Source organism: Mesitornis unicolor, unplaced genomic scaffold (genome assembly GCF_000695765.1).
Source record: "Mesitornis unicolor isolate BGI_N332 unplaced genomic scaffold, ASM69576v1 scaffold2814, whole genome shotgun sequence".
NCBI classification, from domain to species: domain Eukaryota; kingdom Metazoa; phylum Chordata; class Aves; order Mesitornithiformes; family Mesitornithidae; genus Mesitornis; species Mesitornis unicolor.
The window spans coordinates 20,688-47,519 of record NW_010179218.1 but is presented as its reverse complement, the minus strand read 5'-3'; the positions used below and the strand labels follow the sequence as shown (position 1 = coordinate 47,519).

General features: G+C 41.5%; 2 protein-coding genes across 2 annotated transcripts in view; one reads left to right on the top strand and one right to left on the bottom strand.

Annotated features, from left to right (window-relative positions):
* Positions 1 to 1,024: 1,024 nt before the first annotated feature.
* On the bottom strand, positions 1,025 to 2,448 carry RD3L (retinal degeneration 3-like). Its single transcript, XM_010182678.1, has 2 exons — positions 2,150 to 2,448; positions 1,025 to 1,322 (listed from the first exon to the last, which is right to left on the bottom strand). The coding sequence occupies exons 1-2, from the start codon at positions 2,446 to 2,448 to the stop codon at positions 1,025 to 1,027; spliced, it is 597 nt and encodes a 198-aa protein (XP_010180980.1).
* A 5,752-nt stretch (positions 2,449 to 8,200) lies between these two features.
* The window catches only part of TDRD9 (tudor domain containing 9), a gene marked incomplete at its 3' end in the record, with an annotated part of 39,162 nt that continues 20,530 nt past the window's right edge, over positions 8,201 to 26,832 (top strand). The window contains exons 1-7 of the mRNA XM_010182679.1: positions 8,201 to 8,298; positions 12,420 to 12,526; positions 17,120 to 17,217; positions 17,584 to 17,805; positions 18,914 to 19,036; positions 19,953 to 20,033; positions 22,137 to 22,301. Coding sequence (XP_010180981.1) covers positions 8,201 to 8,298; positions 12,420 to 12,526; positions 17,120 to 17,217; positions 17,584 to 17,805; positions 18,914 to 19,036; positions 19,953 to 20,033; positions 22,137 to 22,301 — 894 coding nt within the window. The remainder of the gene's footprint in view (positions 8,299 to 12,419; positions 12,527 to 17,119; positions 17,218 to 17,583; positions 17,806 to 18,913; positions 19,037 to 19,952; positions 20,034 to 22,136; positions 22,302 to 26,832) is intronic.

Here is a 26,832-nt window from a genome sequence, read left to right as displayed (position 1 = left end):
AAGAATTTGTTAGATACAGCGATGGGAGCCCAATTGGAAACGTAGCAAACTGAGTTCTGGCATATGTTTTTCTTGATTTTCTGCTCTAATTGTCTGCTGTGACCGTAACTGCTACGTATCCAATCAATCTTGTGAAACTTTACTGTGAATTCACAGTGATAGATGATGGCAACCGAAAACCGTGAAATTTTGTTACACTTAAATTTAAAATGGTCACCTCTTGCTTTGGAAATGATCTGTTGACTCTTTTGTAGATGTACTGTGTGGTTTGATCAAAATGTTTAATTTTAATGCAGAATCTGGGTTTCAGAATGGCTTCCAGTAAGTCAAATGAAGTACAACTACTTGAAATAAAGTAATTAATTAATTTCTTGAAGAATGGAAAGCTAGGTTGTTAAATGTTGTTAAATGTTGTTAAATATTCAATGTTTTCATTTAGTTCTCTGCCTTCACAGTACTTCAGCACATACAGAGCACACTTTGGAAGAACCACAGGAACAGTACATGCAGTGTGTTGTCACTTTTCATTTTAGAGCTTACTCTTGAAGTTAAGAAACAACTATTCAGCTCCAAAAAGTCTTTACCAGTTTATTTGGTATCACTGATATGATATGAAACCATTTATCTTACACAGTATAAAGTTCTTATAGAGCCCAGAAGCTATGTGATAAGTACAGAAGGTTTTGCCTAATACTTTCTGGATTGATGCTATATCAAAATATGGAAAGCAGTCTTTTGTTTAAACACATCTAGCTGTATATGGCTAAAAAATAAAATGCTTCCAAGTTTTTTCAGAAACATCTACATTTTTGGTTAAAAGGTGCCTTCAAACACAACATCTTTAAGGAACTATAAAGGTAAAAGGAACCATAAAGGTAAAAGAAGAGTTCATAATTAAAGTTAGTTTACTGCTTACTAGCTATAATCAAGGATTTCAATTTCTGAACTTGGAGAAAGGGGGAGCATGTCACATTTTATTCCTATGTTTGTGGATGGCAATCAGGGGAAAGGAATGCAAAGCAACTTAACTCGAGGGGTAGTAATAGGGCAGGTTCCAGATTCGGTGGGAGAAGGTGGGGAACATGCTTTGGGTGACTTTGTCCACGTAGCTGGACACCGTGGGGATCTCGTCTTTGTCCGATTTGTTAGAGCTGTCTCCTCGCAGGCCAAAATGTTCGGAGGAATTCGTATCCCACGCATCTGCCGCGGGGTCTTGTTGGTTTGCTCTCTCAATAGTGGTAAGAAAATCTTTTAAAACTTGCTTGAATATGTAGACTATTTCCCAGGGTAAAACATCATTTTCTGCCAAAACTTCACGAAACCTAAAAATACACAAAATTAGAAATCTAATCACCAGCATTGAAAACTGCTTCTGTTTCCTTTCTGGCGTTTTGAGGGGAGGGAAGGAGGAGGAAATGACTGCAGTGGTGTCATTTAGTCCTTGCTGCCACACTTCCCCACACGCCTTCCCCAGAAGATTACAAGAGGGAAGGAGCTGTAACAATGCGCTGGATGAGGTCCAGCTGTTGTGAGCATTGAAAGTGATTCTTATTGAGTGTGTTTGCTTTTTCTTTTCTTTTTTTTTTCCCCTGTCTGGGTAACTTGATTTAAACTGACTTTGCCCTTAGGTATATTCTGGGCTTTAAAAGGCACATAGGCTTGTTCTGTTGTTTCTTTGTGTCCCCAGAAAATGTATTTAAAATGCAGACAGAGGAGAATTTTTCTTTGCAAAACGTGTGGGTTTGTTTATGATAAATGGAACTTTTTTGGTTTTACACTGATTTTTGTAGTTTTAGAAGCTGTCAGGTATTTTGGACAGTGAAGCTGGATTTCTGTGTACCAGTGCTTTAATTTCATTTTTGGTTGTTGGGTTACTATTTAGTGAATGTTGGAGATAAAGAACAGATGAAAAACTGAAAGTATCAAGAAGCCACATGTTAAAGCACGTGAGACTTCCCTTGTTTTGGATTAGCCCAGGAAAATGCTCACTAAAAACTTCCTTCAAGTACAACATGTTGAAGTAAAGATGTAATTCCTAAACAGCTGTGAAAACGCGTTCCAGTTGCTTTGGAAGAAAGTTCAGAGCCAAATACAAGCTTGGATTAGGAAGAAATATCTTGGGATTCTTGGAGCAATACGAGATAATTACCTGCTGAGCACGGTTGCGGTCTGGCAGGGCTGGATCTGGGAGCACAGCAGCTCCAGCTGCCGCTGCTCGGTGGCCGGGATGGTTCCCTGGGGGCTCTGGTGGCTCCTGAGCCAGACGTGCTCCATGCCCACCCTGTGCACCTTCTGCTCGCTCTCGATCTCCTGCACCAACCTTTCCCGCTCCCTCAGGTGCCATCGCAGTTCCCTCAGCAGCGTTTTGGTCACTACCTCTGAGCCAGGGTATCTTGTGGGTTTGTAGGATTCAGGTTTTGACCATTTCATCCAGCCAAAAAGAGGCATTTTTAAGCTGTGAGAGGGGAGAAGAGAAAATACATTTTACTTACTGCTGTCTGACCGATAGCTGTGCCTGTAGACCGCCTTCTTAGCAACTGAATGTTCACAGGAAACTTTGTCAGTGCTCCTATAATATTTTGCAGCACAATGTAAGTAGCACTAACAATAATTGCCAAGCCGGAATTAAATCTGACAAGCCTTACATTTTATAGTATTTTACACCTGTTTTCTGAGTTAACTATGTGAACTTTACAACATTTAAAAACATTTAGAAAATGACATATCTGTCGTCTTAGAAAGATTTCATTTTTTATCCGGGCAGTATATATAGTTTAAAAAAACCCCAAACAAATAAAAAAACCAAACCAAAACAACCCAAGAAAAACCCTAAACAAATAAAAGAAAAACCCAAACCCTCCACAAAAAACCCAAAACCAGCTAAACAAGAAACCCCCCCAAACAAAACAACAGAAACTCCCAACAAAACACAGAACCCCAAACCTCCAAAATTTGAAGTTACCCATACGTTTAAAAAGTGATTAAATAAAGTTAAGTGCTTGAAGTCTGCATGATCTGTTTTTAAAACTTCTGTATCTATTTCTATTTTAAATAAATTCTTTTTTACATAACCTAGAAACAGAAATCTGGTGGAATAGGCTTTTAAATTGCAGATTTTGCAGATTACGAGTCGTGCAGACACAAACATAGGAACTGGAATAAAATGACATAAGTTACCTTTGCAGCTCCCTGTGAGCAGTGCTGTTTCAGGTGAGTTTGCTTGAAGATCTCTTACTCTGGCATATCCTGTTTCCAGGCTGTTACTGCTGCTGGAAGAAAACAAGGGGTTTTTCTTTTTTCCTTTTTTGTTTTCATTTACTCAAACTAGGCTTAGAAAAATGCCTTTGTGAACTGACTGTGACAGTTTTTCTGCTTTTAAGGTTCTTTTTCATCCTGTGTACCAGCGAGGAGCAGCAATCCGTTTAACCTAGCGCAGTCTCAGATACTTTCTGCAAAGTCCATTAAGATCTCCTACCTTTCAATTGAGTTCTGCCGATGGCAGCAATTGGGGAAAAAAAGATGGTAAGGCTTTCAAATGCTGCTTGCTAGACCCATCCGCAGGTGGTGGTGGTGGGGAGACGAATCATGCTGGGCTGCAGCCACTCCGGGCGTGCTTCTCGCCCGAGCCCAGGCGCATGATGCGCTGCTTGGCTGTGCATGGCTCTGGGTCACGGTTTAGGGCTGCAGTTTTGTGCCTGTCGAGGGCTAAAAATAACCACGGTGCTTTTCTCAGCAAACCACGCTTCCAGGCCGTGGAGATGCTGGGAGACTTCTCTCCCGTCAGAGGAGGATCGGGCTGCTCTGCGATCTGTTTTAAGCAGCTAAGAGTAGTGCTTCCCTCATAAAGATCATCTCAAGCCTTTGTTACAGGAGTGTTGACAGGAAAGAGCTGTTTGACAGTTGCTCGGGATTTCTTTGCTATATTAAATACTTCTTCCAGCTGAATTTCATCAGTCTTACAGTACTATACTTGTTCATTACTCTGCATAGCTGTTAGCATTTATATTAACATTTCAAATCTGTTTAACGAAGCCAGTCTATAACACCTACGGTGTGCTATGAACGACACATTACTCTAATTAAAGGAACAGAATGATAGGGAGATGCAAATTGAGGTGTAACTGATCTACAAAGCCCAGAATTGTAACTCTTACCATAGACTCGGCTCCTCTCTCACCTGGCTGTCAGGTACCAGCTCCCTCTCTCCTTGATGAGATCTTGCGCGTATCCATGTTCAGGATTCATTTTCGGGGCTGGCACTGAGCACACTAAAGGTCGCTGAAGCAGCCATTTTCCGTTCCAATTATCTGGTCTCTTCCTATTAATCTACACAGTCGGTGTGGGACGCGGATGCCTCCTCCTCTGCTCTTTCCTGCTCTAATGACCGGCTCTGCTCCTGGAAGGATTTTTCTTCCCTACTTTTTTGCCGGCACTGGTGTGTCGAGCTGTCGGGAGAACAAGGGCTCTGTGCATTTGTTCTAGGTGTCAGACGACATAAAGGATGACGTGTGTGGCTGTTATTAGAGCTGATATTACTTATACATTGGAAAAATTCAAACGTCAGTGTAAATCCTCTTCAGCTGGAAGGTTTTCACATTGCATTGTGTGTGGGACTATGAGGAAGGAGGGGAGCTGGGTTTATGATGACAGAACTGTCCTGACAGATTTTCAGATGAAATTAAAATGCTCCTTGCCACCTCCTTTACAGCACAGTTAACATGTCACCACTTTGTTTCCACTGTATCGGCTCTGAAAGTAAGCTGCTGTACAGTGTAAAACCATTGTGGTGTCTTTGCCAATTAGAGATGCGTAGAGGAAGGTGTAGAAATTAATTAAATGAGAAACCTACAGCAGGTTTTGTGTTTGGGGTTTTTGTGGTTTTGTTTTTACCTAATCTTTGCTTGCCTCATTGCGTTTTATGAGGCAGGATACTGAGGATGGTATTTATCTTTCCATTGGTAGGGGGATATTAAAGCCGAAAATGTTTATGGGGTTGGACCAGATGATCTCCAAAGGTCCCTTCCAACCCCATATATTCTGTGATTCTAGTGTGTGTTGCTTCTACTTTAATATGTGTTTCAGATGTGTATTGAGGAAGAGGTGACTGCTCGTGTGGGGCTGGCATTGGGAGCTGGCACCTAAAGTGGAGCAGGACTTCATGCAGTTGTGCCAGGGGTTAATATGGGAGTTTTGTGGAGTTACGGTTCCCTCCGGCCATCCCTAAAGGTCCTCATGGGCCTGCGTTGCGTGTCAGGGTGGGAGCTTGGGCTTGGCTTTGGCTGATGGTGGCTCTGTTCCCTCAAGGCCTTGCTGAGTTCATTAGTAACTAGCGTTATCGTTATGATATTGAGTGTGCGCGCCGTATTTTGATTCCTGTCATTAATTTATCAGGCAGTTCCTAAAATTACAATAATATTTCAAATGGTGTGAAGTCTTTACTGCTCATCTTCAGGTTTCTTGCCTTTTTTTTTGGCAAGTTTTGACTCTCTCATTATCGGGGAAAACCATTTTGGTTGTCTTAACATTCATCTGGCACTCTTGCACTTTCCTTCAGTCTGTAAATTTAGGTAACTTGGAGATGCTGCTTTTTAAGAAGTGATTTATGGTCTTCAGCTTCTGGATCTCTCCTGGCTTTGGTGTTTCATCTCATTGCGCACTTCTGTGAATTATCTAAGAGTTTCAGCACTTTTGCTTTCTTTTTGTGGCATACCAAAACAATTTGTTGTAGTTTCAGTTTCCCTCTTCTGAATTTTGTTTTGCTTCTGTTAGTGACTAAACCACACTCTCATACTCCACAGAGACCATGACATTAGTTATACAATGCTGAGTAATTTTTATCTTTTTTAATAAGCTGTAATTTCCTCTGGCACTGCAGCAGCGCAGTTATTTGCTAATTGGTTTTTTTCCTGTAAATTAATTGTCCATGTGTGTAATATAAAATGTAAATTGAAGATTCTTTGGACTTTTTCTAAGCTTTTCCTTCAACCTCCTTATTTTACTTTGTATTCCTCGTTTTTGAGGCAAGGAATGTAGTGAATTCCTAAAGCATCTGTTGTTTCTATCATTTAATAATTTTCTTTGCGCTGCAGTGAGTGATACCCCCTCTTACACAGGTAAATCAAAACGGGTGTCTTTTCATAGAAGCATTTCTTATGCCTCCTCTGAAGATAACCATCCCTTTTTCTGGAGCACATTTTGGGCTTGTTTCTGCTGCTGTTCTCAAATAGAGCTGAGGGAGCAGCAAGCGTTGCTGGAGTCCAAGTGCAGGTTTCCTTTCCTAAATCACTTCAGACAGTTTTAGTGGTTTTTCCTTTCTTGCTCTGGCAGGTCCAGATTCATCAGCAAGAGCCTTACTCCAAAACAGCCTTACAAGAGCACAGGCTAACTGAAAATAGCATGGGTAAATAAGGAATTAAGTGCGTCAGCCTGGGGTAACGTGGAATCTCTTTATACATCCCTGTATAAGACACACAGTTATTTATTTCTATTTTATAGCGGCTATGTACAGAACAAACTGTGTTTTAAGACCTTGATGGTGGCTTATTTTTATCCCGTGGACTTCTCAATGATTGTGTTGCACCGTGTGTGCTGTTCCCCCTGCAGGTTACTCCAGCTGTGTAAGTCAAATACCCGTGTGCTTCTCAGGAGCCTTTTTCTGAGCTAACAACAGAAGTGGAGGCCTGTGGGGAGGCTGTGATTGCGTGGCTGTGGAGATAAATGTACTGACTTGTGTCTCCTGTGCCTTCTGGCCATATGAAGAATAAAGGCCTTGCCTTAAGAGTGGTTGAATGGAGCTGGGCGATCTAATGTAGAGGTTTGTGTGGTAGAGCTCCTGTGTAAGGAGGCTGTTGAACTTTGTCAGCGTAGGTGAGTGAAGGCAGCCCCACATGAAATGATGGAGCAATCCAAATGCATCTCTGCAATAGCGGCTGCTTTGTGGTGGTAAGGATTTATGGGTTGTGATGGATAGATGTGGTTTCCCCATGGCTTTTAACTCTGCTGGTTTCATGACATTTGGCTTGCAAATAAAGAAATTTAAAAAAAAAGTAAAATAATCTCTTTAGCACAGAAACTTGGATATTTGCACGATGTGTGGTTAAACAAGTTTCACATTCTGATTATGGCCTCTTGATGCTACTGTAATAAATAAGTTGCTGTAATGCAAAAGGCGTATTCTTGAAACAGACTTGCTATTGCAAGGTCTGAAATTCTTACAAAGAATAAAAGATCTCCAGGGATTCAACTGTTTTTTCAGTGTGGGGCTTTCTTGTGAACGAGTATTGTTCTGTAACCATATTTTGGGAGAAAAAAGCTGCGAATCCATGTACAGCAAGAGGCCTTTAGTCTGAATATGTGTGTCTTAACATACATATGCAAAAGAATTTCCTAAACTGTCAACCAGGTCCTATAATAAAAAAACAGCTTAAAGAAACCTGGAACTACTGCTGTGCCTGTCTGTAAGAAGTACAAATTCAGTATTTATTTGTGCTGATTGAGGCTGCTGTTGGACCACACTTTTTTTCTGACAGAAAGGCAATTTGAGGAGTTTTTGGTGCTGCAGAGCAGTTGGCTCTGCTGTCCCCTGGTGCCACGGGGCTGTGCTTTTCGGCTGCATCACTGCAGTGATCGCAGGGAAAAAGGACACCAACCTTTCCAAAACGTTTGCATTTGACCAGACACGGCACTGGTGTGAGCAACAAGGTGACAAACAGTGAGAACGGATGGAGGAGAAGCTTCTTACTCTTTGCTCTGCAAGAATTCATGGCATCTACCATCTGAGATGCTGCTGACACTTACCATTGAAAGAGACGAGGAGTGTGGCTCGCTTTATGAATGGGACTCATGACACACCAAGAAACTGTCATCATTCTTATTTGACCGAAAGTGTTGCTAGCACGTCTTAACCAGTGCTCATTTGCTGCCATTTCAACGCAGTGGCATAGTGGCCTATGCTCTGCATGTCCTTTTATTTCTTTTTTCTGTTTGGCCAAGTTCCTCGCCTTTGTGGTCAGATGGAAGGGACAGATTTTGAAGTTTTAAGGAGTGTAGGTGCTTTGTGAATGTTGCTGAAGGATCAGAAACAACGCTTGATAGAGGATCTGTGCTTTTGGCTTAAGTTAATAAATAAGACCTATTTAACTTACAATTAATAACTGATAATTTTGTAAAATTAATGTTATTATTAACTGTTTCGTGTGAGATGGCCACAGGTAGTAGCTGCCCTCATCCAAGCTCCCTATGTGAGCTGTGGCTGCAGGAGGAGGAGCTCATCAAAGCTCGCCTCCAAGAGGAGCCCAGGTCTGTGAAGCCCCCCAGTGCAGCCCAGTCTCCTCCGCTGGTGTAAAATCCCGGAGTAGTGGACAGCAAATTGGAGGATTTGGGCTGTTTCACCCTGGCGTTTGTGGTGGGTGCTTTTCTTGGGTTTGAATTGTGGGTGAGGTGGAAGATGGGGTGTGTTGCAGAGCTGTTTGACAAGTATTTCTGAGATACTTCTACACAGTTTGTCCAAATCCAAACGTTTGCAGTTGAGTTTTTCAGGATTTTGTGAAGTAGTTTTGGTGTGTTCCCTCTCCCCAGCTAGTTAAAACCAGGAGCCCTGAGCAACTTCTGTGGGAAGAGCAGTGCAAGCCTTTGAGATTCCTATATACATGAAGTCTGGTTTTGTGACTGAAGCGTTATGGGTTTTGAATGGCAGTACATTATTTCTTTAAAGTGAATGTATTTCTGCAGGTAAGACCAGATTTCTAAAAGTCTGGAACCGCCAACTGCCAGTGGAAAGGAAAGGAAAGGAATTTTTAGTGTGTCCTTCAGTAAACCCAGTGGAAGGTTATTTACTGTCACGGCAAATGTTCAGTTATGTAAAGTGTCACATTATTTTAGTTTCAGAAAAGAGGCTTTGAAACAGTCTACTGTATATATCGGACTAAAATTGTACAGCAAAATACTGCTCTGTGTGCTGTAAGACCAAGTGTTTTTTGAAGTGATTCCCCCACCAGAGATCCCCAAGTAGGGGACAGCTTCTGTGGGTGACACAGCCATGGCTCGGGGCGGTCCCTCTCTTGACGGGTGACAGGAGGGGCACTGCTCTTACCTTCAGCTCCCAGCCCCATGTGAACAGGACGTTTTGTGCCAAATGAGGCAAAAACATAAGCAAAAATAATAAATAAGCAAAAATTCCATCTAGAGGAGTTTTTCCAAACACAGCCCTAGAACACCTTGATTTTTCAGTTGTCAGATGGAAATGTTCTTGAAGTTACATGGCCTTGAACAGGAGCTTCTACCCTAAAATTAAACAGTTAATAGGAATTTATCTGAAATGGGTTTAGAAAGTATCTTTGTCCTTAGACTTTCATTACATACGTGAGTATTTTCTTTATACCATCAGGTGTGCTGCATAAGCAGTGTTATTTTTTCAGGGAATAACACTATCCATGTGTTCATTTAATAAGGCTTTCTGAAGTATTGCTTCCTGAGACATGAGCTGTGTTCAGTGAATGCACTGGCACTGTAGTATATAGAGAGAACCAAAGTCCCTGACCCCTTTATGGTTGAGATTGGGCAATTGTTTCTATGTTTGATAACCAAGTGTGTGTGAAAATGCTTTGGTTAATATTTCAAATGCCAAAATAGAAGATTTTACTGAGTGCACTCTGTTCTGATGGCCTTGTAGAGGTCATTCTGTAGCTTTAAGAAAAGGAAGACCTTTCTCCAGCTGAATTCATTTAAAGAAAGGCAGGCACTCTTGGTGTACTTGAGAGCATTTACATTTGGATGTGTCAGTGGTTTCTGGTGTTAAACTGTTTCCCTTCTAGTGATTCTCCTGAAGAAGCAGCTGTATTCAATTTTCTGCTGACGACACTGAATTTTCCTATAAACTTTACAAGGAATATTTGAAAAGATGAATCAGGTGACCGATCGTGTTCTCAGTGCTTGATCATTCTGTCTGCTTTGCCCTCTCGGGGTGGACAATGCGTTTGACTTTAAATTTTCAGTGATTGCGTTAGAGTCAAAAAATGCTTTTTGCTGCCTCTTCATTTGGTAAAATTCTGAATGTGTTTCATGTGTGTAGCTGAAAAGTTGTCATTTGCCAATGCTGTGATGTCTTTGGAGATCAAAGACCCGTAGGAGTCTAAAAGTCGGTGAGTGCCAAGGAAATCTGCTGTGACAGGGCAGGTGGGTGGAAATGTGGGGCCTCACTGTGTCCGAGGGACCAGAAATGGGAAGAGATGCAGTGGTGTGTTGGACGGACACGGGCTTCATAGGAGGAGTTGAGAGAAGTCCCCTCATTAGTGGTGTCCTTTCCTGGCCTGAATGTCCTGACTCTTGGCATGCCTCTGCTGCCAGCAAATGATTCTTGAAACTCATTAGAAAAATGCTCCATCCCTTTCTGTGTGTCCAGGTACATACAGGAGGGTACCTCCTGATGGCTCATTAGTGACTGCCTGAAAGGATTTGTTTGTTCTGATGGCTTAGGAGAGTGCCAGAGGGCTTCAGAATGTGGTTTTTTCCCATTTTGCTTTAAAAATATTATTAATTATAGAATTTAATATTAAATATATTCTGTAAGCTTTTAATTTTATTAAAGCTGCAAAGTGGGGCATTAAACCATTGAGAAATGATGTAATTAAGGTTGTTTTTCTTGCTTCATGTGCCCATATGCGGTTTTCTAATTGCATATGATTTTCCCCAAGACTGTTCCTGACTCAGTGCATCGAGTGAGCAATGTTCATTCTTAATGACTGGCTATTAAATATTTTCTTTATTCATTGTGTAGCCTGAGGTTTCTTTACTGCATGCTGCGTTCTGAAGATGGAAAACCTAATTTGTGAAAGAAAATATCCAAACAACAACGAAAAATTAATGTATTCTCCCAGCTCACTGAGGCCATACTGTCCTCGTTCTGCTGGAGCTGTATGGTTTTATTTTTCTCCATCTCCAGGAGCATTTAGTTGAATGTATTGGTATTATGTCAAACTGTTTCTTGGCTGACTTCAGCTGCTGCTGAAATAGTAAATAGGGCTGCTTCTGCAAGGTCTGCGCAGCAGAGGAGGAGCAGGGTCCCCCCTTTCTCACCCTTAATCCCTACCCCTCAGTGGAGGTTTTTATTGGGTGATTTGCTATCACTCAGGGCTCTGATGATCAAGTAACGCGTGTTCCTCTGGGACAGTGTTTAATGTCTTAAATCAGACACTTTTTTCTTGCGGAGGACTGAAGGACGAGTTGTATTGACTGCATAACAAGAGTTTGTGGTCAGAAGATGTGTCCAGCACCGAGGCTGCGGTCCTTCACTAAAGCGTGTGCACACCATGCTGTCAAAGTGAGACTGTGCAGCCAAGCTTCATTTTGTTACATTCAACCACTGAGTGCTTGGCTTTGGTACCTTCATCGTATTTGTTGGGTTTGGCTTGTGTTTTAGTACACATCCAGTGGAATAACCTCCTTTACCATGACGGGTGTGATCTTTTCCAAGCTGTGCCTTGGACTCGGGGCTGTCATGGAGTGGCCCTGTCCCAGCTGTATCAGTGATGGTGGTTGTGCAGATGCGTGCAGTCCTGTTGAACCCTGCATTGAGAGATACTTGAGATCCAGGGAAAGGCTGCCTTAGCTCTTTGCCTAAAATATTGTTAAAATAGAATAAGAAGCCATTACTGTTGACACACTTCTAGTTTGTATTTTTGAAAAAAGGGCAGAAAGACAAAAGAGCTTTTGATATGTCCAAAACTCTTCTTCATTAAAGCTCATTTATGATTTAATAATCATACAATCATTGTATATATGCTGCTTTATTCTGTAGTGAAGTCAGTGTGGCTTTCTTCATGCTATTTATGTAGAAGAGAATTTTAAAATCCCATTCAGTTCTAGTCATGTTATGTGTAGGCTTTGCCTTCTGTGTAATGAATTTCCATAAAATTCACTGATAGAGTGGTTGTGTTGATTTTTCTTCTTTTCCCCCTCTGGCCACCATAATTTCTTGGCTCAAAACCAAAAGCTCTTTCCTTAGAGCAGTGAGATGGTTGTTTACTCCCATGCTCTGTCTCCAGGGAATCGTGCAGGAATTACATGTATTTTCCTGATTGTACTGTGTCAGGAATTGATGAAATGGAGCGATTTCATAGCTTTGGTCAGAAGAAATTGTAGACTTTCGTTAGGAGAGAAATGCCTGGGTATTAAAAACCCAAAGGATGGCTACTTTGGGAGCTCAGGTTTTTTGAATCTAATCAAGAAGATTTAGTGTGGCACTTTCCTCAGGCTGGCATCTCACTGCAGAGACAAAATTGGTTTCTGAAGTTTGTTCACTGAAGTGGTTCCTGTGTGACTTGGAGACTCTGAACTTACTGTGTGATGCTGTTTTTTCCAGAGGTACCCGTGGCTGTTAAATGAGGAAGCGTTTATTGATTTGTCATTTCTTTCCTCTTTAGGCCGCTTATCCCAGAGACCACTGGAGCTGAATGTGCTGAAAAAGACAGAGAAGCAGAGACACAAGAACTGGATGTGGTTGAAAATGATCAGCTTGTCCATAAACCAGGTAAAAATATATGTGCATTTATATTTGGTTAGTATTATAAACCTGTCCTTTTCCTCCTTGTGGTTTTTCCTCCTATCTCTTCCCCTAAATGAAACGATGACACCTCAGTCTTGTTTGTTTAATGCTGTCTGTTTGTTTGTTTTCTATAAGGCATGGTATTAAAAAGTAAACATTTTCTGGAAACCACAACGTACATATAATGCTGTTGCATAGATACATGGGCGTACACTGGGTTTATTGTACTGATAAATGTAGATATATTACTGAAATACATCTGCAAGGAAAAGATTCCATTGATTGGGTTTGTCTTTAGTCTGTTTTCCCGTTTTCTATCCACGTTATTTCTGTGTGTGCTTGGTTGTCGCATTGAGCTGCCTTTACAGAGAAATTTGGTTGCCCTTCTTTCCTAGGAGCTCTGGTAGGAGCAGGCTGAGGCTGACTCACTTGTCAGGACAGCTCAGCTTCAAACTCTTCCTGTGCCTCTTAATTTCCAAATTTGTTAATGCAGCTGCTTTCCCAAGAAAAGGACATTTATATGTTTTGTCTGTTCTGCTTGTCATTCTCTGTAGTGCTTTTTGTATCCCTTTGCTGATGGACCAAAACTTGTCAAATTGAGGCATTTTCTAGAAATTACTGTCCTTCAGTGCTTCTGCAAACTGTGACCTCTGGAGCTCAGGTGGGTGATGGAGCCACGGGGTTGGGCTGTCCAGCATGTGCAGTGCATCTGACTGTCCTCGCCACAGAATGTTGACATTGCATTGTGTCTGTGGGAGAGGAGGAGACACTGAAAGGTGAAAATGGGGCAATAAAGGGACAGGAAGAAGCTCTGAGTGTTGTAGTTCAGGAGCGCAGTGTTCCCTGGCTTTTCACGTGCTTCACTGGCAAAGGAAGGACAGCAATAAGTTGACTAAGCAGAATTTCCTTCAGTGCTGCTTTAAAAGTTTAGTGGCATTGATTAATGCTATGAAATACCATAGATCAGTTAATGTCTCAGAAAGGAGAAATTGATTTGCCCTGAATTTAAACATTATTTCTGATCAGGTTTCTGAAATAGAAAAAACTTAATTTATAGAGTTCCTTAAATGCTTTGGATTCAAAACAGAGGTGTGCCAGGAAAGTTAATCCCAGAACAGATCTTCATCCCAAATTCTTTTGTATTCAAAAGATGGGCAAGTTGAAGAGGATTGCAGTGGAGAACAGAAGGCAAAGACAAATTGCTTGTGGTGACTTTTATTACCTGAGGGCATCCTCCAGCAGTGACGACTTCAAGACACAGAAAACTGACCAGCACTTCCAAGTATTTCTCTTTAATGCATCTCATTTTAATTTGATTAGCAGCAGATACCAAGATCCAACTGGATAATCTCTTCTCCCATGGCTGGTGAATACAAAAATCTGATCTTGTGTTGAAGGATCTCTTCAAATTCAATTCAGGACACAGGTACCAGAAGGAATACGTCTACTTTATGGGCTGCAGTAACAGAGATGTTGGAAAATGGCTCTTTCCATGGGCAGCAGACTGTTCCAGTCATGGCAGTCTGTGTACCTCTACAGGACTTTAATTATAACTGAAAAGGAAGTGAGAAGGCAAATTTCCCATAACTGAGTTTTCAGTATCTTGTACTAATGCTGAACAGAGACATGAATGTAATTCCACATTCTGGATTTGCATTAATGTTTCTTACACATGGAAACACTTTGTTTGCCATAGATGACGTGATGGGCAGTTGCATGCTTCCTCAGTTTGCTGTTTTCAGGTTGGAAGGGTCCTGCGTTCCCTGCATGCCAGAATCCAAGGCGCATATTTGCACATGGTGCCTTACAAAGGTGTGCACCAGTTGGGTTTGCTGTCCCAGTCATCATGATATTTTCCAGGAAGTATAAGCAGTTGAAGAAATGAAATTTGATGGCTTTCTTGCTGGTAAGCCTGTAGTCCTGTAGCTCCTTGTATCTGTATTTGCTGGAGTGATCTGTTTTGCTAAAGACCAGTTCTCATCTGGGGACTTACTGCGTAAATAATGTGGAAAAAAGAAACAGAAAATCCCCATAAGCAAAACAAACAAAACCTCCAAACAAAACAAAAACCCAAACCAAACCAAATGAAACCAAACCAAATGCAAACAACAGCAGTTGAAGGTAATTACTCTGTGTGGTATAGAGTCCACAGTTGAATAGCTATCTAAGTGAGTAGAAAAACCTTGGGACTTCCATAGAGGTGTATATTAAAGTATTTCTGTTTTGCAGCAAGTCTTCATTGTGCGGAGCAACGCATTTCATTTTAAAAAAAAAAAAAAAGTTCAATGTCTTCTAAGGTGGTCACTCATGTTCCCAATGCCAGTTTTGTGGATTTTCTGGGCTTTGTTTTTCACTAATAATGATACTGGATTTGGGTAAAACCCTGCATCCCCAGTTTGCCAGTGGGACTCACGACGGCTGTTGTGGTGGTGCCAGTGTCCATCCGCAGCTCCCAGTTGGCTCCGTGGCCCCAGACTGTGCTGCTGCTCCAGGGAGAGGTCGTGGTGTTGGTTCCCAGGCAAACTCTGTGGTGTTTGTTCAGTTTCAGCGCACAGCTCATGTCTTCATGAGAGAAAAAACCAAGTCACGCTGGTTTTAGTACTTGCAGCATCTACATTAGGTGGTTACATGGCTGCCAGTTCTCTACGTGTTGATGGTGGCTTCCATTGGATGACCATTTCTTTTGGGTATGATTTTTTCCCAAACTTCTGTGCTTAGTAGAAGGTAAGATACTGCTGTCATGGGACTGTCGTATAGAAAGGAGTATAAAAAAGGCTGGTTCCTCAATGAAAAAAAGAGATACACATCATTGATCAAACAGATCTGATTATTCAGCAGATACATGAATACTGGTGGTTGGTTGTTTCTGGTTTTGTATTTTAAAAACAAAATTATTAATTGAATTTTAAGTTAATGATTTCTTATTAACACAGTGGTGTTTTACTGTCTTAGAGAAGCTTTTAATGTGAATCCTACCATTTAAATGGTTTGTCCCTCTGTTCCTTTTTGTTAGCACAGCTACAGAGCTGCTGCTGTCTTGCGTCATGCGCTTTTACAACGCTTGTCCAAATTGCATTTGTTCCATGCAGGACCTGGCAGAGGTGGGCAGGCCGTGTGGCTTTAGCAGGAAGGTGCTGACACTGAGCTCTTCCGCAGCAGCCCGGGGTTTCTTGCAGCGCTGGTGAAGCCGTGCAGAGCCCCCGCTTGCCTGGGCAGTGATGTGTTTGTGCCAGAGGGGACCCGCTCGGCCTTTGCACGGCGCGGCTGTGACACAGCGCTGCGCAGGAACGTGGCTGGGGAGTATATTTAGAAACTTGGCCAAAAGTATTTTAAAGAGGACAGTTAATGGTTTCCAGGCATGCTGATACTCAGTTCTCGTAGTGCTTTTGGTAGTGCTAAGTAAATCGCTGTGCGATGATCACCAGTGACTGTGCTGTTACAGAACTTGAGTAGAGATCCTTTCTTTGGTACTTACAAAGCTGTCTTAATGAAGTGTTTGGTCTTGGGGGTTTGTTTTAATGTGGGAATAGCTCATTTTGTATCCCTTGACACTTGAAGACAATTTTTATTCCTCCTGTGTCTGCCTCGCTGCCGTGCGAGGCTGTCAGGAGCCCTTCCCAGAAAGGGAGCTGTAGCTGCGCGGTCAGGTATTCAGGTGATAGCCTTTACTTTACAGTAAGTATTGCCTTGCTAAAAAGAATACTAGATTTGTTTCCTGCTACTCTATGTATTTCTTAGAGAAATAACATGACAAAAAAGTAGTGAAGTCTAAGTTTTTGTTATTTGTGTGCAAATGAGTAAATTTCACCATAGGACCTGGTGAAACCTCTTTGAAATGGAAAGCATTGCCACTTTGGTTTCAGGATACTGGGGTTTATTTTTGTTTAATTGTAACTCACGAAGTTGTCACTTACTGAAGTCTCGTCCTGGTTTTCCCCTTCCACACCTGTGCCCATACCTGTTAAGCTGTTCTTTTGTTTTTCGTTATTAAACTGAGCACCAAGTCATGGCAGCACTGCAGGATTTTTGTCTTGTATTTCCCAGTGCTGAGTGACCACCTCCTGCCAAGAGACTGCACAGTGTGGTGTCACACTGAAAGGTCATGATGCTTTCCAGACCTGGTTTAATTGCCAAGTAGTAGAGATACAGTGGTCTTCCTCCCAACTTACGGGTTATTTTGTACTGTGGGCCTAATAGGCTTTAAGGGAAACAACACATCAGTGCATGAATATTGTTCTGTCAGAAAGAACAGGGGTGGATTTGGCAGTTGTAATGCAGACTGTGCAGAAATATTATCATTTTTAATGATTGCTTTTTAATTCTTACATCCTTGACACCGATGGTGGCTTATACACAGAAGTGATGTTTTTCAGAGCTGCTGCCAGTAACAGCGTTTGCATAAAACACATCAAATCTCTTCTATCTATTAATATTAAAAAGTATTAGTTCTATTAATACTCACAAGTATGTGCTCCAAGTTTGGTAGAGGTTAGGTTTCCAAATTCTGTGACCATTTTCCTGCACTGGTCTTTCCTTTTCTCTGTTGAAGTGACTTCCTCTCATTTATCTTGTGCCCAGATGTGCCATTGGCTCAGTGGGAAGCAAGCGCCTGGACTTCAGTCCCAGTAACTGGCCACGCACGCGGGGACGTGCCTATAGCCAAGCACAGGGAAGAGGTAATTCATTGTCCTTTCATGGAGTAAAGCTGAGACTCGTGTTTTGTTGTGAAACTTCTGGTTTAAGCATTTTACAGAACCATTGTATTAAAATTCTCAGAGTAAGAACCGTTGCTGTTACACTTCCTGTTTATAGGTATTTATATAAAATATGTAAGCAAGCGCGTGCCCGTGTTCTTCTCTGTGATCTTCCACTGTGTTTTAGGAGTCCAGTTACCCACAGATGCCAAGGAGATGATAGAAAATATTGCAGTGTTTTACAGAGCTTTGATGTGTGGCCTGGAAGCTATTGACATTTCAAATCTATTTGAAATCTGTTTTGGGTTGTTTTGTAGACTTACGAGTTTTCTTGAAAAATTGTTTCAGATAGTGTCTCTGATAGAAAACAATGCGGTTGTGATTGTACAAGGAGCAACTGGCAGCGGTAAGAGCACACAGATTCCTCAGTATGTTCTGGATTACTGCATGCAGCGATCGATCTACTGCAACATCGCTGTCACCCAGCCTCGGAAAATTGGCGCCAGCAGCATTGCCAGGTGGATCAGCAAGCAGCGATCGTGGGTCCTGGGTGGATTTGTAGGATACCAGGTATAAGAAAACTTCAAATTGTATTAAAAAATACTGTGTCTTCTTTCTTGATTCCCTTTAAACATTTTCATCATACTGATGGCTGATGAGAATCTGCTTTTGAAGTGGGATTGCAGGTTTCTGGCTGTTTCCTGCTAAATATTCATAATTAAATGTTTAAGCTTTTAAAGTTGAGCAACTACCAATGCTGGCGAGACTCCAACAAATATTTAACTCTGTATTCTGGTAATTGGACACATCTATGTTATTAACCACTGATATTGTTGCAGGAGAACTGCATTCTGTCATTTTTCCTCTAAATTTCTCCATTAACGTGCCTGGTTTGTTTGACTTGCCACGTTTACCTGACAGCTGTGGCAGAACTGCCCTGTGTCTGTGGCCAGGCTGTTTCACAGCTGTCTCTGGATGAGTTTCTCTGGATCCTGTGGCTGTGGTTCACGCTGGTGTTGGTGACAGGAGGGTGTTCATGGAGAGCTGTCTGCTGCTGGAGCCCTTTTCTGGGAAGAACGTGTTGGTTTCTGTGTCCTCTCCATTCTTTTTCTTGTTTCTTCCTTTATTCCACTTAGGTCATATTTATATATGTTTGCAAACGGGCATTTACCTCTTTTTCTTCACTGATCCGCAGCTCCAGGTTCCATCCAAATGTGCCTCGAATGATGCCATTTATGTATGTTCCATGCTTTTTTACCTGTAAAACCCATTCTGTCCAGTTTTTAACTGGCCATTAGGGAGTTATCTGTAGCATGGGGTCTACAGTGCCAAGCTTCTGCCTCAGCTGCTGTCCCACCTCTGCTTTTCTCTGCTCCACATCCTATGTCTCCACTTCCCAAGGTTTCTGCTGCTGTACCAGACCATGTATCTCTACACGACATTAAATGGCTGTCCCAACTGGAACAATTTACGCAAAGGTAGAGGTGGATCAAGAAAAGCTTAGAGCAGTTAACTGAATCTGGGCTTTAAAAACACATTTGTACAAAGGCTTTTACAAGTTTGAATGCATAATTCTCACGGGTTTACACTGTATTTAATTTTGGACGCATAACAGACGCATAATTCCTGTGAACACATTAACTCTCTGTTCACATCTGTGTTTTTCTCATTGCGTTAGGTGAGTTTGGAGAACGTTTCCACGAAGGAGACGAGGTTGCTGTACATGACAACTGGAGTTCTGCTTCAGAAAGTGGTTCATGCCAAAAGCCTGGCTGAATTCACACACATTTTTATTGACGAAGTAAGTTGCTGGAATTACATTTAAATTTCATACTAGTAAAACCTTATTTTTTGTCTCTTGCCATGCAGAGAATTGGTAAGAGTGCTCTCCATTCTTAGTGGCAGGTCTCAGCCCTGGTAGGGTATTGCATTTAGGTCTAAGCAAACCTGGGTTTGAAAATCATGACTAATCACAGCAAGAACTTGGTGTCAGCCTGAAAACTGCCTTAGCTAAATCTTCTGTAATGGGGCAATATTGATTGTAAATATCTCTTTATAGTATGGTGGAATGTGCTAATTACCTTACATGGAATTAACACTGACCTTTGAGGGTTGAGCTTTGGAAAAAGCTGCTGAACTTAATGTATTTAAACTGTAATAATTCAAGAAAGGAGCATGGTCATCATTGATAATGTTGAAAAGAAGCCTTTATTGAACTGCAAGGAGCAGCCAGAAAAGCCAGTTGCTAGTATATATAAGGAATGGGGTGGAAAATCACATGTTAGAGAGCGGCTGTGTTTTGATCATAGCTAAAGCCATGGGAACAAGGGAAGTCTGTTCAGTTTGCTTAGCTGTTATCCCTGCCTGGATCATCTGTGATATTACCAGTACAGTTGACTTACCCAGTATCAGAGTTATCGTCAGCTCTAGCAGTGGCTGCAGCTCACCATTGGTTTTCTGGTCATTATTCTACAATTTTCATCACTTAATAGTATTGTATGGTTTTCATAAGGGGTGCTGTAATCCTCTCAGTGACTGTGTTGGGATTTTAAAATGTGAATTAATGTGCATAGTCTGGAGAGGTGTTTTCTTCTACAAAAATGTATTGTTCAGAGTTATGAAAATCGGACATGAAATGGAGCAGCAAAGGCAGAGATGGCCAAGGAGAAAGGCATGAATTAATGAAAATAAATAAATGTGTGGACGATGTCTTCCAGGTGCATGAGCGTACAGAAGAAATGGATTTCTTGCTCTTGGTCATCCGGAAACTGTTGCATACAAACTCACAATCTGTAAAGGTAGGTTTGAAGCGTATTCTGCTACTTGCAACAACAAATTTGTACATGTTTTTGGTCTACACAGAATTTACCTTAAAACACATCATTATTTTTTACCCAAACGTTGTTTAGTTTGCCTCTCTTCATAAGCGAGCAGACTAAAGGATATTTTCTTGCTGGCTGCTATAATGTGTTCTGAGAGAGGTTTTTTTTCCTCATGTTAAAATGCATTAGTTTCTAAAGTCTGCTCGAGGCTAAAACATGCAAGATGGATATTTGACTAGAACTACACGGTGAGTGTGGAGGGCAGTGCTTATCCTTGGTTTAAATATGGGAGCATTAACTCTTGGAAATGCTGAGCTTGTTTCTAAATGGACACCATACTTGGAAAAACAGCAAAAACCAGAAATGGAGTGTTGTAATTTCTGCTACTAAAACGTGGCTGAGATCTTTCTCTGCACATCAGGAAGTTGTGCTCTGTACTGAAGCAGAGTTTGCAGGGATTTATCAGGACACGTTTAGTCTTTGTGGTCTCCAGGTCATGGAGAACTGTAAGAAATTAAACACAGATGATAGATTTAGGCTAACTCAGTATATTTCTGTGCTGCTGTGTGGAACTGCAGAGATTTAGCAAGACTGTACCCGTCCCTTAATTGTGCAGTTATTGCAAGCTGTTCTGTTCCAAGCAGACATGACCTGAATCTGCATTTTTGTGGCTGTTTTTGTGGCTATCAGAAGGGGACCTGTTCTTCTGCACAACTCACTGCAGTGATTCAAACTCAGATAATCTAATCTTTAAGATCTTCCACGCATGCTCCCTCTCACTGCAAGTGCCCTTCCAGTTGCCATAGGGCATCTGTGCACCTTAGATCTTTTACCCCTTTTCTTGCTGATATGAAAACTCATTTCCCTTTACATTCAGAGAGAGTATGTGAAGCTGTTCAGGCTTCCTTAGCACTTGGCTCTGCCTACCAAGAGTGCCAAATAATTTGATGGCACTCAGTTTGTAAGAAGTTTGCCCTTATGCTGTCTCTGGTTTGTGTCAAGAGCAGGAATTTCTACAGGTCCTGTCATCTTTTCCTGATAGAAAACATTTTTCTTGTATAGATTTCTGCAGGATTTTTGTCCCTATGATTCTGATTAAATCTCTCAAAGTTGTTACTGGAAAACTTTTCTCCTTTATATCCTTCCCTGCAGTTTCTGCTTCAGGTCATGGTTTCATATTGTATAAATCTGAGACAATCAAATGCAAGATTCTCCTCCCTGCTCCCCTGGGTTTGTGAAACAAAAGGGTGCAAGGAGGCCTATTTAAGGGAAAAAATGTATGTCCAATTCAGGGTGATACGAACTACGTATGAGGGGTTTGTCTCCTAGTCTGGACATTGCAGACCTCAGAAGTAAATAGCCATGGCCACCAAGTCACTTCGTCCTCCCCCCATTCTGCACATCCCACGCTGCGTAACCAGGGAGAAAACAACACAGCTGTGAATGTCATAATAATTGAGAGAAAGGGTGTCACCAGGTAGCAAATGCGATTTCTGTTCTTCTGTTTAGGTGAATGCAGGTTAAAAATCCTGGCAGAGTCAGCAGAGGGAGGAGCTTAGTGTGATCCTAAGTTGAATAAATGAATTGAAATGGAAAGAAGAATTATTTGACGTATTTCAGAATCATTACAGTAGCATTTTGAAGTCTGGGTTATGATTACAGTTACTGCTCCTATAGCAGTAGGCCTATCTTTGGATGGAGTTAAAGGCGCTGATATCTGATCTAACTGTTTAGTCAAATGGGAGTTGAAAATACCAAACACTCTTTTCTTTTGTGGGCCACATAGAGGTGATAAGCTTAAGGAAGAGCACTGTAAGTTTTTAGGTTGAACCTTTACCACAGGAATGTATTTTTCATGTTGTGAAAAAGGCCTTAGCCTTTCAGGTGCTTGCCTTTCTCCATTGCTGCCCAGGGAATCTTCAGCACTTAGCTTTGATTGTCTCAAACATGCCTAGGATATGTTCCTGTAGTTACCAACATTAGAGCATTTTAGCATAAAGAGTAAGTGGAGATTCCAGCAGAGCATGGCATTTAGTGCTAAAATTAATGGTTTCCATTTGCTGTGGGACTTTTTAACAGGTAATACTGATGTCTGCTACCATCAGCTGTGAAGAATTTGCCAATTACTTTGCACTTCCAGTTCAGGAGGGTCTGAATCCAGCCTGTGTGTTTAAGGTGGAAGGCAAACCTGAAGCACTTGAAGAGTATTTTCTTGATGATTTGAAGCACACCGTTCATTTCACGGTATTGTAAATACAACTTTTATTTCTTTGGACATAGTAAGAAGTTGGAACAGATGATTGAAAGCTGTGTAATAAAATGACAAATAGTGGATTTTACATTACAGTTCTAGATAAGAATTAATATAAGATGATAAAACAGGAGTCTCCTTGCCTGCAGCCGAGTTTTTCATGTGACAGAAGAGACATGTAAAGGGCTGGGAGCTGTAAGGAGGGCAGTGGTGCTGTGTCGAGCTTCAGCTTGTAAACTGCACAGGGTATTTGTTTGTAGAGCTCCTGACGTGCCATGGCACAGCACCCGTCCGCATAGACAGTGGATAATGAAGGAGTAGATGTTAATTGGAATTAATCTGCTATCTCTGGGTTTATAATAGGAGTTCATTTTACAGTTGTAAAGCAGCTGTGTAGGAATTTACTTGAGTGTTTGAACTCTGAGTTTTATGCTCCAAGGCAAAACAAACAGGTTAGAGCCAAGTAGAACAAATGCACTCAGACTTTAATAGTGATAACCACTCTAAAAACAACTGGGGCATGGCAGTAATTGGTCAATTTTGATAATTCAGAACACTTACAATGTTAATTCAATGAAGAAAAGAGGGGATGCACTTGCTGTTACTTTTTATGTTAACATGCTGTTATTCCTCAGGCTTCATCTCCCAGTTCTGCAGAAACTAAACCAGGGAAATAAAGCAAACAGGACACTTTATGGGAAAGCCAGAGGAAAAGAATTGCTGATGCTGTACACGGCACAGGCAGGCTTAAATAAAAGCTGTCAACTGTTGAAGGTTTAACGCAGCCAAAAAAATAAATACATATAGCAGTTGGCCTGTCCGTTTTTACACATTAGTGTGGTAGCTGAGATAATACGGAGGAGATTGTGTGATAAATGATTTCTGGAAAAATATTCAAAGAAATTGAATTGGAAAGCACTGATGTCTGGTCTTGCATCTTGTTTCATGTGGAGCTGTGTGTGGAGATTTCCTCTGAACAATAGCTTTATTTTAGAAAATACTTCAAAACATGGAAGGGTCTGAGAAGATTTGTGCGATGTAACGTCCTAATTAAAACTGAAAGCAGAGCCTGTGTGTTAAGGCAGTTAATGAGTTAAAGCTGCCATATGGAAGCAAGGGCACATCTTTCCTCACGCTAAAGTCAAAATCAGATAGCTGCCCGAGGTACAGGCTGCAGGCTTTAGTTCTAAACACTTTAGTTTTGCCTTTAAAAGCCTGTAAAATTCACATAAAAGAATACAGAAGCTAAAAAAAAAACCAACCCATTTTTTGCTTTTTATATAAGCATTTTTTTTCCAAGTTTCACCTTGATTTTAAACTAAGTAACTATAAAATCAGATTACATAAATCATAACTCATTGCTTGGAGCAACTTGGATGGAATTGGTTTAGTCCTGTGTAACTGTCTTTTTGCTGTGAGATGAACCTTTGTCCCTTCTCAAAAGCTCTTAAAATAACTTGATATTGCTGTATAAATACAGAATTCTTCTATGAATCTCTCAGAGCTCTTGGCTTGAATATGTCACCTGTTTCTTGTAGGTGACAATGTTTTACAGCTATGCTTGAAAATAAACATTTTCTTTGAGCAGTTCCAACGTGGATAATTTGGGAGTTCATTGATCCCAGTTGTGATTTGGAAGATCAAGAGAAATGCCAGTCATTATTTTGTGTTCGTCTGTGTCGTGTTCGCAGTAACCCTGTGCCATGGGTGGATGGATGTCTGGCCGAATCGGAGATCAAGATTTCCACATGAATTGCTGCGTTTGGAGGAAAGAATTAAAATAAGAGGGGAGGAAGGGGAAACGCTGCTCAGAGTAGCAGTAGCTACCTGTGCCCAGAGACTGGGGCATTTCAAGGTGCTACTGTTTAATTTTTCAGGATAGATTAATAAAAAGGAGTTTGTATTTCATTTGGCATTAACGGCCTTTAAGCACATTGCTCTGGATATCTTACTGGGTCATCATTTTGTCATAGCAGCACCCTCTAAGGCCCAAAGAATTGGTAAAATGCTGCATCTATAGGCAGACTTAAAGCCAGTTGTGTAAATGCTTGCCTATTGCAGTGGTATAGTACTGGAGATACTGAATGCCAGTTAATTGAGTGGTTAATTCTGTGAGCAGGTTTATAAAATGTAAGCAACTACAGGGTCTAGATGTTTGTCTCTGGCAGCAGTTCTGTGAAATCCCAGGTCTCTGCTGCTTACCTGAAGCAAAAGAGAGAGTCCCATTTTTGGCTGAAATAAACCCTCCTCTGTATCCCTGGGACTGAAGTCAGAGTCCAGACAAAGGTAGTGAACCGCTGTCAAAAGCTGTTCCCAGAACGCTGGATTATTGCAGTCAGCTCTGACGGGGCTTCTGGCCTCACTGGTTGTCACATCGCTACCTTTTATTAGGAGCGATGTGGCAGCGTTGTCGCGTTCAAGGATACTGAAGGTACAATGGGGAACGGAATTGAACGGACAAATTTGACAGTTACTGTAGCGGAGATAATCTACAAACACAAATCTGTGTTCAAGCAGCCCAGGAGAGATACATTGCTTTGTTTATCACATACATTGGAGAAAGAGTACTGCTTGTGAAAACTATTGGAATATTGTCTGTGGTTTCTCATGGACTAATGGAACTTGTGGAAAAACATTGCTAAAGTGCAGTGGAGAAGCTCTGGGACTGACAGGGAGGTGCAGACAGCATTGCCAGCTTCTTACAGGTGCCTTGTCTTGATCCTCCAACCCACCCTCTACCAGGACAGAGCGGGATCACTCTCGGGTTTTCGGGAAGGAGCCTTTCTGCAGACACCAAGAGACCCAGGGCTGACGTGAGGCAGGGTCACGGCGGGGCTGTTCTGGGAAGGGCTGCAAAGCAGAGGGCTGAGGTTGCAGGAGCAGAAGCTGATCTAAATCACTGTTGCCACATTAGTACATTTAGTGTTAACGCTGCTTTTGGGATGCCATCCTGAGCTGCTTCAGAAAGGGAAACTGGTTGAAAAGCAACTAACTTTTCAAAAATAGTTCAGGTAGTTCAGTTTTCTGTGGTTCTAGCTATTTTCTTATGGACAAAGTAGGTGGTGGAAGTGATTCTTTATTTTCAACCAATACACTGCATCCAAAATTTGCAGCCCTCAGGAGCATAGGCTTGCACGTTGTCTCACTGGATTTCATCTCACTTCAGACAAAGGAAGGACGCATTATACGGTGACACTCTTACCAGTACATGTATGATGTATTTCAGCTTACCAGTGAAACTTCCAATTGCTTTTTTGCTCATTGGGAACTTTTGCAGATTCTTTTGCTTACGTGATAACTGAGCTGGAATAAATATATAATCCTAATTTTGTTCTTGATTGAAATCAAAGCCCAGTGATATGTGGACAACTGGTAAATGCTCTCTGCTTTCTGCTGGGAAGCCTGGAATATCTTAGTTTTGGGTGTAGAAACCTTCAAGTGTTACTCTTGACCATTCAGCTCCCATTTTGAATTTCTTTTCCAGGAGTGGTTTTTTCCTTACACTTCATATCCTTGTTAGAACTCAGTGGCTGCAGTTGCATCTTATGCTGGGATTTATCTGTGTTTATTTACCCATCCCTACTGACTGCTGGGATTTTATGGTTGCCATGCAGTCCAGGTCTTATGGAGTGTTTCGTTTCTCACTTCAATTACAGGAACATTCTGTAAAAGTAAAAATGAAAAGGCCAAGCCTTAGGAAAGCTGTAATTTGGATGATGAATACTGTTGCACTGCATCAAGCGGCAGATGAAGGTGACAGGCTGAGAGAAGAAATACTCTGTTGAGCACAAATGTAAAATTGGAGATTTTTTAGCTAGTGAGAAGAAGACGTGATTTCTTAATGCATACAGACACACACACAACCTGCAGAGAGAGAACGTAGAGGCTGATTGTGTGAACCTGTTGGTTTTCTTGGGAAAATTTTGGATGACTTAAAGTGTTAGATTTCAGCATAAAAGTAAATTGAATATTTAACTTGAGGTTGCAGCGAGCAGGAAAACTTGAGGCTTGATGTGAGGGAGAGAAGTGCAGTTTGACTTCAGGATTTCTCATCACCACACAACCTGCAGAGAGAGAACGTAGAGGCTGATTGTGTGAACCTGTTGGTTTTCTTGGGAAAATTTTGGATGACTTAAAGTGTTAGATTTCAGCATAAAAGTAAATTGAATATTTAACTTGAGGTTGCAGCGAGCAGGAAAACTTGAGGCTTGATGTGAGGGAGAGAAGTGCAGTTTGACTTCAGGATTTCTCATCACGTGAAGGGTGTTAGATTTCAGCATAAAAGTAAATTGAATATGTAACTTGAGGTTGCAGCAAGCAGGAAAACTTCAGAGGCATGATGTGAGGGAGAGAAGTGCAGTTTGACTTTAGGATTTCTCATCAGGTGAAGGGTGTGGAGGGCAGGTTACTCTGTAATACAAATCTAGAGAAGTTAGAGATAGTGGTTGGTCAAATAATGAGTAAGGGAATGAGGAGAGACCCCAGGAATGAACAGTGAGTGATGGTCAAAAGCCTTTTCCCTAC

Excerpts from the sequence above, each read along its gene's own strand:
- RD3L (XM_010182678.1), bottom strand. The coding sequence starts at position 2,448 with ATGCCTCTTTTTGGCTGGATGAAATGGTCAAAACCTGAATCCTACAAA. Across the intron at positions 1,323-2,149 it reads ACCGCAACCGTGCTCAGCAG|GTTTCGTGAAGTTTTGGCAG; the intron begins GTAATTATCTCG and ends GTGTATTTTTAG.